General features: G+C 35.6%; 1 protein-coding gene across 1 annotated transcript in view; it reads right to left on the bottom strand.

Annotated features, from left to right (window-relative positions):
• The window catches only part of LOC107192530 (dynein heavy chain 1, axonemal-like), a 155,937-nt gene that overhangs the window by 44,057 nt on the left and 94,238 nt on the right, over positions 1 to 17,642 (bottom strand). The window contains exons 25-31 of the mRNA XM_015581850.1: positions 10,344 to 10,498; positions 8,592 to 8,831; positions 5,942 to 6,026; positions 3,824 to 4,037; positions 2,604 to 2,766; positions 2,404 to 2,522; positions 857 to 1,062 (exon numbers count right to left, since the gene is read on the bottom strand). Coding sequence (XP_015437336.1) covers positions 857 to 1,062; positions 2,404 to 2,522; positions 2,604 to 2,766; positions 3,824 to 4,037; positions 5,942 to 6,026; positions 8,592 to 8,831; positions 10,344 to 10,498 — 1,182 coding nt within the window. The remainder of the gene's footprint in view (positions 1 to 856; positions 1,063 to 2,403; positions 2,523 to 2,603; positions 2,767 to 3,823; positions 4,038 to 5,941; positions 6,027 to 8,591; positions 8,832 to 10,343; positions 10,499 to 17,642) is intronic.

Here is a 17,642-nt window from a genome sequence, read left to right as displayed (position 1 = left end):
ATTTATCTGTATTTTATATTTGGGTATATAGTTTTCACATAGAAATGTACAAGAAAATCGATTAACATTTGACCAGAAAAATTATTTGTATAATATATTAAATATTAAATATTAAATATTAAATATTAATATATTACATAATTTAACTTGGCATACATTCAATGCTGGTAGTTCCGGTATTAAGTGCAAATCAGCATTAGGTTTGTAATCTTATCATAAATACTCTTTGCAAAATGAATTTTGAAAAAACTGAAGGATGCTTCAAACTTTTTCACGGTATTGTACTTCAACAATGCCGTCTCACTTTTCGTTTTTTTGTTTTCGATTACGGCATTCTCTTCTTTCATTATCTGTTCCGTATTATTGGTACTGTTTCTTCGATATAATTAATCTCAGATATAATGAAGTACATCCGTGATGTAATAAAGACCTTGTTATTATTAACGCTCGGAAAAGCGCGCCTTTTTTACGCAAAAAGGTAACAAGTTACAACGACGAGCTGGAAGATTTAAGGAACTCGATCCTTTATTACAGTTCGGAAAAGAAGGAAGAGTTATGTTCGCTGGACAAACTTAACCTTTTCAGGGATGAATTTATTAAGACCAGAATGAATATTTTGTTGTACTCTTCGGCTGTATTTAATTAATATACATTTATAAATATTAACAACAATCAGTTGGTAGGATGTCCCTTTTATTGGGGAATTTCCTAGTGAATATTTAATGGAATTAAATTAATAAATTTTTATTATTTTTTAACAAAAATAAGCTCATCGGTATCCCTCAAGAGGTTAATACTTTTCCTTATCCGATTGGGGCAATTATAATAATTATCAATGGAAAATTTCACGGCGTACCTGAGTCTGATTCGTGGTGGTCCGAGCGGAGAACGTGATGAAGTCGCAAATGAATCTTTTCGGCATGTTTCGCGACAGTTTGCCAGAGATGGTCAGAGTTTTTCCACTCCCGGTGGGACCGATGCAGAGAACGTTCGAGTCGTTGATCAACAAGTAACCGATCAACGTCGCGCTTCTCACGGTATCCATCGTTGGCACTTCGATATCTAACAGAAATAATCACAGAATCTGTCACAAGTTATTTCGTTCATTGCAAACACCTCGAATCGACAGAAAAAATTGAATCTTAAGGTAATTTTTGATAAAAAAAAAGTCTCAATTTTTATACATGGTGTCCCAAAACGTGTCACTGCCAAATTTTAAGACACAAAAAAAACAATAAAAGAAATTTCGTTTTTTTTTACATTATACAGGGTGTAACTTTCAATTTACCAGAAAACGGACATATTTTTTTCGAATTTTCAAACTTGCGACCTAGGGGTCAAATTTGTAACAAAAATAGTTTTAATATTTCTGCCTTGCAAAAATAACTTTACGTATAAAACAAGAAATCAGTTACAAAGAAGAATACTTTACGATCAACGTGAAAGAAGAATCAAAATTCCGTTGTGATGGCAGTTTTCGTAAAAATCGGTGAAAATGCCAACTTTGACGGTCTGTACGTTTTAATAACAATTTTCGAAACCAGAAAAATAATAATTTAACCTCCTGCTATTTTCACACGAAGTCTAACACATTTCAATTGTAGCAGAATCCCAAACATCGTGTACAAAAGTGATCCCCTTGACGTGGAATGACCCAGTATGACAGTCGAAGGACACGAAAGGACATACCAATTTATGCCCAGAAACGTTTAAAGCGCAATTTTTCAATCGACTGACAGCTCGAACGTCACCCCAAAAATAGCTGACGCTTCGGCTAACTACCAAGGGTAAGTGACCCAATTACGGAGTGGCCCGATGAGCTTGTTTTTGTTAAGAAATAATAATAACTGATTGATAATTGTTTTTTTTTTTAGAGCTCTTTAGTAAGTCTCATATTTCTGGAATTTCCAAAAAGAAATTTGTTATTGAATAATTGAAAATTAGTGAAATACAGAACGAACGAAAAGAAAAGTTTTTTGCTCCTATTATGGAGTGTGTTATTAAAAGTATAATATACATATATATATATATATATATATATATATATATATATATATATTTCTTTTTATTTTATTCCATAAAAGTATATTATTTATCTTTACTTTACTGTTTGAAGAATGCCGAACAAATTGTTAGATTCACCATTAGAATACGAAACATAATAAATAAGAGTTTAAATTGAAAATGTATTAATTCCCCCGAATAAAAGCGGAAATGAACTTCATTAAAAAAAATTATTTCAAAGTTGTATGAACACAATGTTTTTAATTCATAGAAATATAATTAACCCGTCACGATACAGACGCCAGTTGTAATTGGGTCACTTACCCTACAGTAGTTTTACTGCGGATCGATAGGGGCGAAAATATTGTCGAAACGTTTTCCAACGCGCGTCTAACTTACCAGCGTACTTGGTCTCGGGCGTGATCACGATCGATGGAATATCATCCAGCCATTTGTACCATCTGGGCGGAATTGGCTCGTTGCCATCGATCAGATCGGTGAAACCGCCGTCGTGCAATCTACAGAGGGACAATGTGGAACACATCATTGGGCCACGGGGCGTTCGTTCAATCAATGGAGCCAAGGGTTCAATCAATTACCTGTAATCGAAGACCAAACCATCTTCGGGGAACGGTGTCGCGTGGCGACGTGTTTTCTGAACGTTTCGAATCCATTCGCTGAACATACGACGACTGTTGTAATCGCTGGATGCACCCAGACTCCAGACCGCCGCGAACGCGGTCCAAGGCGACAGCAAATCGGCTGAAAACAAGGAATTAATTACTGTTCTCGATGTCGAATTTAACGGGGAACACCACTGAAATTTTAAAAGTAATCGATTTTTTTCAGAATGCTTTTTCTTCAATTTTAGCTCTTCGAAAATACTGTATGAAAATTTCAAATTGTATTTCGAAGAATTTATAGAGACACATTTTTTCGAGTGCATTTTGATTGCATGAATAATTTCAAGTGAAAGTTTAACCCGCTAACTGCATTTGTCCACCACAGTGGAAGTTGAGTTTATCATTTTAGTGACAATAATTGGAACATTTCTTGACGATCGGCAGTACGAACTTTCTTTAACACTAGGTTTACGGGCACTTATCGTGTAGGTATCTCCACGGCACGCATCAACGAACCCGCAGATTTTCTTTAAAAAACAACTTATTTTATATAATACACAATTTATGATCTCTGAAATTAATGCATAGCTATAGAGATAGGTATACCACATAGAGAATTTCGAGGTTAGAAAGCATTCGTAATGCGTCAAAATGACGCATCCCGTAAACCTAGTGTTAAATGACATCCAAACATTAGAAAAACGGTGGTACTATACCTACAAGTACAGTTATTTATCGTGATTAATAATTGAGTTATTATCACTCCTCGAAGTTTCGATCCGAAATTTTTTTGTTATAAACAAATAATATTTTGGACAATTTATTAGCACCATATTATTCTACATAAAAAAAACCGCAATCCTCGTCCATTAGAAGTTTCCATGTATCTCTGGTTTTCGAGATAGTACTTTCGGGTCGAAACTTCGAGGGGTGGTTTCACCTCTTAAAGTCGCGTCTCAGCCGATAAAAAAAATACGTATCCCTTATTTTTGACTGCTTAACAGATATACGAAGTTTCATCAAAATCGGAGGGGGACACTTCCGTGCCTTTCTTTGTGAAACGTATCGTGCTGGTAGTTAAAGGTCAACAAAAGCTACTTTGACGTCGTCGAAAGTTTCCCACGTGTCGGTTCGGCAGTCAAAGTGACACACAGCGGTCGACACGATTGGTCAAAGGAATTTGATTAAATTCGTACGAATGAGGGCTTGAAAAGCGGCTTGCGGAGGTGGTTTTCCCTCGCGGCCAGCCATTGGACCGATCCGGAAGTTCATCATGTTTATGTAAGACTGCACCATTCCGCAATCGACCGTGCTTACGATCTCGCGCAGCCCCTTGCGCAGAAACTTCAGTCCCGGAAGCAGATAGTGACCGGTCAGTTCGGCAATTTTCTCCACGTGGCTGCTCATATTCTGTAAAATGGGATATTCGCTCACGTCACACAGTGATCCAGAATCAAAATTTAACAGTTCACGCGTTTATTTAGCTCTAGCAAGAATATTGAAATTTATTATAGGATAAGAGGCCCAAATTTTGCCCCCCTATCCCACCACGTTTTTTTGGTTCTTGTTCGAAAACTATTTTACATTATAGTCTGATAAAAATTGTATATAGTTACTTTGAAATCTTAATTACGATCGTATGATGTTTATGCAGAAGTCGATGAACGCGCAAATTTTTATGAATTTTAGGGATGTCCCTTCGCTGACGTCATTATTTGCTAATAGCGTTCTTAAGGTCTTTATGAAATTTTACGTTTTTAACTGAGATTGATGATATAAAAGGGATCGATGAGAAGAATACAGAAAATCCTCGATGAGTGTTCGAAAGCTCTACGGCACTGAATATTAAATATTTAATAAATTAATGATAACATGCGGCTGAAACAAATATCATTCGCTTGAGAATTCTAAACTGTATCATTGTGATGAACTTCTTTGAAAAGTCAGCGTTACATCTTTACTCATCGAGGATTCACTGTAACATATAGTGTCTCCAGGTTGTCTGAGAACACTCGAATATCTTAAAAAATACGAATGGTACGAACAAATTTTCAGAAAAAACTTTGTACGATATCGAGGGTAACATACTATACTCTTGTCTGTTTGACCTTCCAGTGACCTTGAAATGTCCTGTGAAGATGACATTAACATTTTTAAATGGGAACCTGCATTTTTGATTACATATTATTGTAGCTGAAATTGAGACGTTCTCAGAACATTATTCTTGTGTGTATTTTGCACAAGGCAATTTCGAGATATTGAACGGAAAAGTTGCCGTGCCGCCGGCGTTACTGTTGCGCAAAGTCGGACCGAGAAACCTCCTCTCAGTATACATCTGGTAATAATTAATGCCGACGGCACGACAACTTTGTCGTTTCGAAATTGCCTTCCGTAAAATAAATACGAGAGTAGTGCTTTGAAAACGTCTCAATATCAGCTAAAATAATATTTATTTTATTTAATATAATCCTTACGGATAAAAATTCTGTTTTACAATAAGCGACTGAAAACGTTCTGACACAAAGATACAACAAATACTCGAATAGAATTGAGAGAAAGAAATTTCTTTTTGATCATTCGAGCCCCTAAACTTTGGTTCTGGACCCACTACGTGTAAATCCCTTTTCCATGGCTGTGACCCGCGACAAATAGACTCCCTTTCCCCGTTCATTCTGTCAACGGTTGAGTAATGAAATCCAGCAAAGGAACCTTAATATAATCCCTTCGCGTAATTACGTCAGCGAACGGGGAACGAGGTAAATAAATTAAAAATCGGGCGGGTTCCTCGTGCCAGAGAATAGACGTTTCCCTTATTAAATTACACGCTGCAAACAATCGGATGCAAAGTGCAGTGTCCCCTTAATTGTACGCAAACATGATTACCGTTCGGTTCGTTTCGTTCTGGGGGACGATCGTGTTTTCTCGATGGAAGATCGAAAAGGGAGGTCGATAGATGAAAATGGAGGTCGATGGATCGCCATCGACGTTCAACGGGGTTCTTTTAAAAAGGCTTCGTCTACTCTAACCACCAATGTTCCGAGTAAATTACATTATTTTCGGGTACCGAAGTAATCGAAGATAAAATTCCCATCGATCGATCGTGTTAGGTCTGGGTTAGGTATCCTTTATTTGGGTTTTTGGATCATATTATTATTGTTATTATTATTATTATTATTATTATTATTATTATTTTACGCTAATATCGTACAAGATCCTCCATTGAGGGTTTTGGATCGTCGGGGGAGGGGGACTTAGAACGAGGCGTTTAACGGAGTTTTGGAAGATTCAGATTAACGGGGATCGATTTATAAAGCACTTACTCGGGGTAGAGATTTCAGCCAGCAATTAATAATTGGATCGAGACCGAGTCCCTCCGGTTCCAAGTACACCATACCGCATCTGGGGGATCACGATAAGTAGCGAACAATTAATATTATCTACGGTATTATATCGCCACGCATCTATTGTTCAGCTTCGGCTCGCCGTTATGTATGACGGCCGCTCTATCATCTGTGGCTGTATTAGAATCCGTCAGTGCGCCATACATCCTACATTACACGAGCAGAATATACCATTTTTTATACAGGAAAAACGTATATCCATCCTCTAGCTCACGGAAGACTGGCTGCAGCCAGTCCACCTCAACTTTTAAATTGCTGATATTTTATCATAGAAACGGTAGTCTTTTTTTTTTCGCCAACAATTTATGTATACACAGGGTGTCCCACCTAACACCTACCACGATTTTTCAAGCACTTACGGTGATCGGAGGAAAAAGTGTTTTAAACATATGTTGATCAGTTCTGAATGGGCTATGTGCTATAAAACAGAATTTCGGAAAATTTTTTTGGATAAAAAATCAAGGTGACCTTTTTCACAATATTCAAACGACCGATTTGAAGTTTCTTTGAATCTTCTAAAAGCATCGCTATAACTGGTCCACCAAGGTTCGAACGTTTCGAGAAACCTTTCTCATTGGTTCTCCCCAATTTACTTAGCCCGTATTGGTCACTTCCGATCGGGACACATCGATTGGCTGTACACTGGCTGTCCCAGAGAATTAATGAAACTAACCGTAGACGAAAAGGTTATCGGAATTTGTTATGCATTCCCGTTCCTGCGGGTCTCTCGGTAACACCAGAACCAGCTGACAAAAGGTGCCCCCGAAAGTTTCGAGTTAGGGGATATTCCCTTCCTATCGCCGTGGCAGTCATTTATTACACTCGATGTGCTTTCTCATCCTCGATCGTCAGGGGCGTACCCAGATAATCACTCAGAGGGGAGGGGGCAAAATTTATGTTATGGTAAATTTTATAACATTACCTTAAATGGATTTTAGATTTAGTTTTACATATAAAATATTAGTTACTCTAATATTTCTCTCCTCAAAAGGGGTGGGGGCAGAAAATCCTATTTGTTGGAGGGGGGTAAAACTGATCCTAAGACAAATTTCATAATACTATTCTAAATGAATTTCAGATTTATTTTTACACGCAAAATATTAGTTAATGTAATATTTTTCTCCTCTTGGGGGGGGGGGGAATTGATCTTAGGGTAAATTTCATAATTAGACTGCGGATGCTTATGCAAAATGAATGTTTCTAAAGTAATTTATAAAGACAGGAGCAATTGTAGAAATTTATTTTCTCTCTTAAGTATCTTATTGGATTTAGAATAAAATAGAAAACTTGTTGGTTCTGATGAAAATTTTGTTTTTTGTTGTATTTCATAAAGCCCTATAGGCTATAAATGCATAAAATCCGCAGTCTATTCATAACATAACTTTAAATGGGGATTTTATATTTACTTTTACACGCAAATCAAATTTTTACCTCTTTAGGGTATGGCAAAGGCCACTTTTTTCCCTCTGGTGGGAAAGGGCGCGTGCCCCCACTCCCTGGCTACGCTCATGTCGACCGTACAACCCTTCGTCGAGTTTCATATTTTTTTTTTATTTATAGTGATTGATGCACAGGGCACAGGCGCTTGGCCGTGGTTTCACGCGAATCGATTGTACGAACTTCGAACTCTTGTATCGCGCCTGGCTTTGACTTCGAATAATGGCGGTTCTTTGGATACGGCGCGACCGGCAAACGTTCTTCTGGATTGACGGGGATTATTAATGTTGTCCCAATCGGCGTCGCCTTACTTTGTTCCACGAGAAATGATAAATTACTAATGAAATAAACAATTAGACGAGTCGATCTTCTCGTTAATCGTTCGGAAGCTTCGAAATGGTTTTAAACCCTTGACGAATCTGTGTGTATTGGAACCGTGAACAGTGAATGGAAAATTGGCACTCTGTAAGTGCTTTTTTTATCGTTATATACAGGGTGAATAACGAAAAACGGAACAGCTAAATATGTTTGTTGGAATTGAAGATAGGAGAAAATGTCAAAAAGTTTAATTCTTCAAGGGGATTAGTATGGAGTGATACAAATGGATCTTCGATTTAATATTATCCACAAGGTTATACAAAGGTTATAGATTGTTTTTTTAAATGGCAGTATGTATTGTTAAAGGTTTGAGTCAAGGTCAATTCAAGGTCGTAGTAATCCTATGTCTATATCCTAACTACTACTCTATGAAGTTAAAAATACATTTAAAAAAAGATCGATGACCTTCAAGTAACCTTGAAGACAACGTCAAATAGAAAATCCGCTAATATCGCCATATTTGCCACTTTGAAAAATATAACCTCCCTCTTTGACATTTTCTCCTGTCTTCAATCGTAACAGAGATATTTAGATTTTTTTTTTGGTACACCCTATATTTGTCGTTTTGCTCAATGTACCTTCTATAAGAAAACCAACAGTATCTTTACCTTATTTGTCCACTGTATCCAATTGTGAATAACTACATCGTGCTATTTTGATCTATAAATTCAAAGTATCCCTGGCAATATTTTCATAGCATTTATTAGATGCACTTGAGCCATGTACGTAATACAATTTTATAAGTTACCTCGAGACCGTGGCTGGCGAGGCGACCCTCAGATCGGCCACCTCGAACATCATCGTCATGCTGGGCAGAATTTTCATTATTTCCCCGGACGTCAAACAGAGCTTCTTGTTGTCGTCCAACACCGTGTTCATGTTCTCGATCCATAGAGCGTCCACCGGCCCGTCGAATATGTACCAACGTTTATTGATATCATCCGCAGCTATTCCGTGCCTGAGCAGCGTCGAGAAAATGCCATCAGTCCTGAAACGTGTAGAACATTTCATGTGAGTTTTATTGATAAAATGAGGAACACACGGAATTGCGAAAAGAAAAATGATATCCGGGAGTCAGTGTAATAAAATACAATACTATTATTCAACAAATATTGTCAATTCTTATTCAATTGTACCTATTAAACAGTTAAGTATAAGAAACTTTATTACCCTTTAACTGTTATTAGATTTACATTATATTTACGCTTCTTTAAAATTTTATTTCACTTATTAGTTATTTCTTTATTTAGATTTTTTTTTACTCTTATACTTTATTTTACTTGGTTTTACTTTATTTTATTTTGTTTTACTTTATTTTACATTATTTTACTATATTTCACTTTATTTTACTTTACAGTGGTTTACTTCATTTTACTTTACTTTATTTAACTTCATTTAACTTGATTATACTTCAACCATTATTACCCCTTATTTATTACGTAGATTCAAATTAGGGTGCACGAGAATACAATAAATTACTCTGGTATCCAGGATTACATCATTCAGTGGAAACGATTATTTGCGACCGTGTGTCTGTGTTCACGAAACACCCGGAGGATTTAATTTAAAGACTGGGGTTATATTCGATTACAAAAATTGCCGTTAAGAGCCAAGTGGCAGAAAACGTAAAACCTATTGCCATTTATACTGGTTAACGGTTGCTTTTCAACGTATTGCGATCACGCGTTTCCGTTTTCATTAGAAAAATAATTATCTCGCTGCGTGTGTACGTGATTGAAACCAAATTAAAAAAAGGGAATATAAAATACATATATTCTTCGATCTGGCGTATTTGGCAAACAAAGGAACTTTGTTTAAATTGAATTTATGCAAATTCACCATTTTAGATATGAATATTTGAAAATTAAAATGGTACGAAATCTGAAATTCTTTACTAATCTTCTCTATATTAGTACAATAGTAACGCATAAATAATATTAAACTTTATTAAATTTTTTATTTTAATACATTTTCTACGTTAAGGAATGCTATAAATGCATAAACATCTGCAGTCTACTCGTAAGTATTAGAACACCTGGTGTGTATAACCCAGTACGCAGTTATCGCGACTTTACTGTATTCGATAAGTGTCGTAATACTTATAAGCAGAAGTCTATGTCAAGGTTTGAGCATGCGTGTAACCTCTTGAAAAATGTATGCATAAGACTCTAAATTGACGTGAGTTCGTTTTATCGAGAACGAAGAAGTGAAAGCTAGATACTGCACACGATATTTATTAACACTAGAACTACCAAAACAGTCAAAATGACTGGTTAGTACATTCTTACAACGATCATTAAAATGTCATAGCAATGTATTTTCTCAGAACTTTTATTCCACTACGAAACTGAAAAAAAACTAGTTGATTTATAAATTTCTATATTTTTAAACATTTGTCATGTTTATCAATCTGATAGAAATCGTTGTACGTTATCATCGGTAGTTCTAATGTTAAAAATACCGGTCTCTGGAGATTCTGCTCAGATTAATATCCACTTACCATTCGCGCGTATTCAAATCGTATTCGCCGTACAGCTGGCCCATCGTGATCGATTTCGGGTTCAACACAAACGTATATACTGGGGTGAACGGTTTGCCGCTCGGCTGCGGTTGCCCTTTCAGCTTCGTGCAAGCTTCCTTCAGAACTTGATAACACTGTGTAATCAAATATTTCGAGGATAATCCTTCCTGGTGAAGCTTAATCATAACCACTACAAGATAAATATAAACCAAAAATATACTAGATGCATAGAAACATAATTGAGTTTCTTGCAAACTCTGATCACAATCACCGTATATTTACAATGAAATCAAATTGTATTCATCCGATGCATCCCCCAAAATACTACAAAGTTCATTAAAACGTTTTCTGACACAATCAATAGGTAACGAGTTATTTTAGATAGTAATTCTTATTGACTCACCCCGTATATCTCTCTTCGCTATGTAATCAACGTTTAAATCCACTATATGTCATTTGTTTATTCAAATGTGTTTCAAAACGTACTTTAAAACAGCACATTTTGCTATATCATATATACCTATTCTACTATTTATTTTACAAAGACAATCAGTTTGGATACTGAAAAACACACGAATCCATGCGTATTCACCGTACCAAAGGACAATTAAACAGCAAACGTAATGTTCGTCTGCGTTCAAGAACAGAATTCGTAAACATAGGTATTGTAAATATTTCTACCGTGACATAATTTAATATTGCATGCTGCGAATTTAGCGCGTTGACAGAATGTGGTGTATGTAACCCGAGGACCGTTAAATAATGCATCTGGTTGTCTCCTCGCACGGAATAACAATATTTATGACTGCAAATAAATTTAATACTAATGAATTGTATCATTGCACGCGTGTTTCATTTATCCTGCATCTTGGAGCAGGTGAATTTGTCTTTTTTGTTAGGATTAAATGGGCTGAAAACTTTAAGCGACAAGAAAACGTCAGAAGGGTTCACCTCGTCGGAGGCGCAGAGGTGTTTCTTTTCGTGTGGGAATATCAAGTTAAGGATGATATAAGGATTCTCTGGGGATTCGTCGAGTAAAAACTAATTTGCGCGTTTCACAACGTTCGTTCGGACGGAATTAGTTTCGAAATTGTCCGTGGCTGATTCGCAAAGGACACACGTCTGGTGGACGAAAAACTGTCATGCTCAGATCTCAGGTTTTAAAACGTGCAACGTTTCATTTTCTGCGAGATGACGGTAATTTTGATGGAATAACTGGGCCGTGAATTTTATGCGATTTATGGCGTAAATGAGTGTGCTGCGTTGGAAGACCAAATTTTGACCAAGTTTAATATACAGAGTGAGTCAATAAGAACTACTATATTTTATACCTATTATTCGAATAAATTCCCAAATACTCTCTAATCCTATCCTGTCAGCATTATTAATTCTCTTATATATCAAATGATTTATTTTATTCGAGCGAAGTACCTAAAAAATTATTTAAAAATACTATAATTGAGTTAAACAGAAAATAAAATTAATTTTCGTATGATATTTGTAAAATAAAAATAACTAAGTATTCGAAATAACTCATTATATTCGGAATGATTATTTGTTATATTATTTTAAACAAAATGTGCCCAACTCTGTTTTATACTCATTCGTTTCGTTTAACATCAGTGATAAATTGGCAAATAAGTCATTATATTTATTTCTTGTCGCATTCGTGCCACGCTGTTCGCGTAGGTCGTTAATTTCAACCGAAGGAGAATCTAATTTTCGCATCACTGAGCCGTATTACATATACCATCGATAAATTTATACGTTCGTTCGCGTTTCCAGATTACTATCCGTAAAACGTATTGGCTGATACCAATCTACGAGCATCAATATGAACTACCCGGCAATTGGACGCGTAATTATCCGGAACAGATGCATACGTTTGAAAATTAATCACATTATGTCACCGAGCACATAAAATATTCTCTTTTCGCGCGTATATTTCGAACTCAACATCGGAAAACCTGAAGCAACAACGCAATTACGAACAACTGGGCGTCGCGATCGCTTTTCCTCTCTGAATGAACATATACGTACATTATAATTTAACTTTCCCGTTCAGTTTCAAAATAGTTACGAAAAGTTGGAAATTGCGAGCTGTTGTGGTTGACCATATTTCGGTCGGAACATATAGGGTGTTCCTTATAGCGTGGGTTATAACTAAATTCAACGCACAAAAATAAGAAAAAATGTTCGTACAAACTTTTGTGCCTATTTGACTTTGTTTTCGAGTTGATGCCGTTGTTGTGTTATATCAGTTCGCCTGTTTTCATAGAAATTACTCAAAGTGACCACATTCGAATCGAATTCAAGCCTTTAATCGTCTCGTCGTTAACCTTTAAAATTGTTAGTATTGCTAATTTACAAAATTTCAACATTTAAAAAACTTTTAATTTCAATATTCAAAAATGTTTAAATTGCAACATTGCAAACTTTCAAAATTTCGAAATTGCAAAATTGCAACGTTTCAAAATTTCCAAATTTAGATGTTCCAAGAGTTGAAAATTTCAAAATTTACAAATTTACAAATTTACAAATTTACAAATTGCGAAATTGCTGACTCGTTCCAAATTCATAATACAAGGTGTAGTCATTTTATTGAACAGTGTACGAGAGATAATACGAGTTACAGGTGCTAAGTTAATGATTCCGAATGGAATCCTACGGTCAGAATGAGTTAAAATCCAGTTATATAAATGTCAGCTCTTATTATCCGCTCGAATAAACACTAATGAAAGGAAGAATCATTGTGCATTTATTAACCCTAAAAATCCATGAATATCTGAACGAAACAAAAGAACACAAACACGTCAGTAACGGTCGTTACAACCAGAAGACTGGTGATAGTTTTCCATACAAAACAGAAAAAATCAGAAATCCGTAAATTTTGGTTTAAGATTTGTAGACAATATAAAAAATTCATAGATCTACGGAAAAGTCTGTAAAGGTCGAAATACTATGGCGACGGTCGAGGCGTTGAAGTAAGCAGCGAAAGAAAAATCGATCGCGAGTCTCGATCCTGTTGGAATTCAATGGTAACCGTTGGTCACGTTCGGAAAAATTGCTTTATGGGAATTTCTTGGCCGGAAAACCGTGCCCGGTTAGGGTCACGGGATCGTATTTTCATGAAGGAGGAGGATCCTTCCATTATTCATCACGGTTACCGGCGTCTTTCCCACCCACCGTATTTTTCACAAATCAAATCCCGCGTTCGCGCCTCATTTCCCACCGACGAGAAGGGAATCGTAGAACGCAGGACTAGAAAATTTAGTGTCCTCGCGACGCGTTTCAAAAAACGAACCAGGCTAATTTTTCTGGAAAATGGAATTTTCTTGCAATTTCCCGCGATCTTCGCGAGTACAGTAAATCCTCGATTAGTGCAAGAATAGGTCCAACAGGTGTAACACTGATTTTTTAAAAAAACAGTACCGTCGCCCATATTAATTTAATATTATTTAACTAAGAATTTGATTTGCAGTGTTTACTTTTACATATCTCTCTCTGTAAGTATATATATTTATTTAAATAAACTTGAAAATTCTCGAAATTTTATTGTCACACCACGTAAATTTTGTTTCTCTATCTACGATGGATGGTGTAACTGTTTATATTGTTTTCACTTCGACGGAAAAAAAATTATTCTCGAAAGTTAATTGTCACTTCGTAAATGTACGTTTCATTTTTTACGGTGGTTGTTGTAGATATTCACGTTGCGGCCACTTTGACGGGAAAACAATTATTCTCGAAAGTTTGCTGTCACAACACCGTAAATTGTGTTCAAATGTTGTCACGCAACGCGACGCTAAAGCACGTCTTCACGCAAACTAATTTGCATACTGACTGAAATGATTGACAACATTCACCTTTTACGTGCAGGCAGAAGACTGGGTCAAAGTTAATCTCGAAACTTTACTGTCAAATCTCGTGCTTCGATTAGCTGGAGTCTTTGTTCGTTGCTTTTCTTTTTTATATTGATATCGGTTCAAAACATTTTACAATTAATATCAATCAACGCGAACGTTCCACACAACCTCTAAACTTAACCCTTTAAGGATGTTTGACGAGTATACTCGTCACTTTGCTAGAAAAATTCAAATTTTCGTATAAATTGAAAAATATATTCCTCTTACACGTATCAATTCTTCCTATTTTCTTTAATTACGAATTTTTTCAGTTTGTATTAATAATATTCGTTATATTAATGAATTTTGGACGAATAAGACGATATTTTTTTTAAATAAACTACTTTTTTTAAATAATTGAATTTAAATTCATATTGTTCACTTGTTGTCATCGTTTAATTGTAACGATGCGCGCAGGTACACATAACAATATCCCACCGTTAAAGAATTAATTATTGACGTTCGGTTTAACCAATCTCACGATCATTGCAATTCAATGGTCATTTAATAATTTCTTTAGTGTCCATAACGGAAGTTATTTGTGATTCATCCCAAATATACCGTAATTACGTGAGTTCACTTTTAACGTTTCAATTTCTTCGTTCGATCGACAAACCATTTTTTTTTCACCATTCCCAAGATTACAAGAAGTAGACAAGGATACCACCCCGTTCCTTGAGGAAGCATCGTTCTTTCTCCTCGTCGGAAATGTGTGTCGCGTCGGGAAGCCGTATCGTTAAGGACGGTGTCGCGCTTAAATTACGCGAAATGATCGTGTATCTAACTCGGTAATTCAATGCCGCTATTATTAATTCTGCTATGGATTAATTGGCTGGGAGCGGCTCCTATTTTCCGTGGGTCTCATCTTCGTCGAGCATCCGCGACGCCAGATGAAGGATCGGGGAAGATGATCGACGGAGAAGCTTGAAGTTGTCGCGATCATTTAAACGTACATTAACACTAGAACTGCCAAGCAAGTCAAAATGACTGGTCAATAGATTCTTATAACGACGATTAAAATGTTATAACAATACATTTTCTCAGATCTTTTGTAACTTTTACTACGACATGACATTAAAGAAATTAGTTAATTTACAAATTAGTAAATTTTCAAAAGTTTTCCATATTTATCGATCGATCGAAAAAGATATGCGTTTATCGTTGGTAGTTCTAGTGTTAAGGAAATGTCCTATACAGGGTGTAACAAAAATGTTGGCAGACCAGGAAATGGAAGACTCGTGAAGTGATTTGAAACTAGTTTTTTTTTTAGCAAAAATGTTATCCGAGACTTTGTTAATGAGATATTAACGAAAAATCCCGATTGTTTAGTCAAATAATCCTTCTAAGTTCACAAAAAATTTCAAGTCATTTGATTCAATTTTAAAAAAGTTTTTCTGTTTTGAAAGGTATGCGAATACCTTTTTTACCCACTGTGTAATTAATGGTAGTCTAATAATGACGGTAATGGAGTGTTCCAGTCAATGTATAAATATTTATGTTGTTATTATCAAAGGACAGTAGAAAAATGTAACTCATCGTTAAATTGTCCCAAAAATGAAAACAGTGGTGTTAAATTAAAAGTCTTTTTATTTTATTCACTAGATTCAGTCATCGGTGATTCGTTTAATTTCGGAGTAATATGTCATATTTACTAAAGCATTCTGATGATTAATCATATTCGACTGTGCAAAGGTCCGATGCGCCACCGATTGTTAAATTGAATTGTACTCGAGAGGCAAATCAAATTAGTCGATTATATTAGGAATTTATTTACGCCTGTCATGTCCAGAGATGGAAAAATTGTTGATTATTTAAAATTGCTGACGAGTTTTTGGTTCTGATCATCAGGCATTTTGGAATGAAATGGTTTGGCGTACAAAGTTGATTTCGGTGTTGCTGTAGAGTAATTAGGAATTCGACGAAATAAATGTATACGATAGAATAAGTAGGTTATTGGAAGATAAGAGGTCTTTTTATATAGACTGGAAAAATACAAGGATAATAAAGCTATGCCAGAATCAATATTTGAATATTGAATGGAAAAGTTAAGATGGTTGAAACGGAAAGCGCTGAGATAAGTGTTGCTTGTTACGAAAAAGCTTTTAGTAAGCCGCTTATAATGCCGTTTTCTTTCGTCAGTCATTTTCATATTATACAGAGAAGATTAAGAAATGCTACCATTTATATGGAGGTAACTTTTATGGAGAAACAGAAGAAAATATACACAAATCCTTCATATACTATGAATGTGCTGTTTCATATTATTATAAATACAGTATTTTACATAATTAAAACATAATTGCTTACTCCATAGAACAGTATAATACAAAACCCGTATTCTGATGATCTACAATGAGTAATTGAAACAATTATTTCCACTAAAAATTTCATGATTTCGTCTTTACAACGTTATATCTAATCACAGGATCATCCGAAAGGAGACATATGTGTGGATTTTAAAGCTTCGGAGGGTTGTCCATTCATAAAAAAAAACTGTTTTTCAAAATATTAAGGGGTTATGCTAGTGTGACGGTTTCAGAAAATCGGATTTTTCCTTTTTGCAATTTGCAACAATTTTTTGAGGAAGAGGAAGGTGTTTCATATGACCCGGGATAGGTGATTAGCTGTAAGTATGAAACATTTCTCTTTTTATGCTCTGAAACAGTACTTGAAACTTAGATCGCGTTATTCTCGCAGCTACTTTTTCTTAATCGGCGGCCACGATAACTTAAAAACTAATTAACCGATTTAGTTCAAATTTGGCATATCTGTTCATCAAATGTGTCATTCCAGCCCGTACCACGAGTTTTTCGATATATGAAAAATTACAAATTTGTGGGTTAAAAAACCAGCCATTTTTATGCAAATAAATGAAATCTTTTGTTTGGGAAGGCGCTATTTTTGTATTTCTCAAATTTTTTAAATTATTCTGGTACGGGCTATAACCACGCACATACAAATTAAGAAAATATTTGTTTTTTTATTTCACACAACCACAAGAGTCTATACTATGACCGCCATGGAAAGGAAATTTCGTTAAGACGCTCTCACAAACGAACTGTAACTTTTAAAAAATACATTGTTTTTACTTTATAAAAATATAGCATACTTTACAAATATTATTTAGTAAATATATATATTATTCAAATTGATAAGTTCAATAGTTTTTCTTTAACAAATTCCCGAAAATTGCCTTATTATGTAGCACTAGCATAGCCCCTTAAACTTGAAACATTGAATTTTGGGCAGTTTTTCGGTGTTTCTAGAACACTGTGGCAGTGGCGGAGTGCACGAGACTCGTCGGTCGGCCGACAGAATTTTCATAGCGCATGCGAGGAAACTACGCCGGGGAGACAAACGCGTCGACGACCGT

The sequence above is a fragment of the Dufourea novaeangliae genome, unplaced genomic scaffold, assembly GCF_001272555.1.
Source record: "Dufourea novaeangliae isolate 0120121106 unplaced genomic scaffold, ASM127255v1 scaffold1, whole genome shotgun sequence".
Lineage (NCBI taxonomy): Eukaryota > Metazoa > Arthropoda > Insecta > Hymenoptera > Halictidae > Dufourea > Dufourea novaeangliae.
Note: the sequence above shows the minus strand (reverse complement) of the source record. Positions and strands in the feature narration are given on the sequence as shown.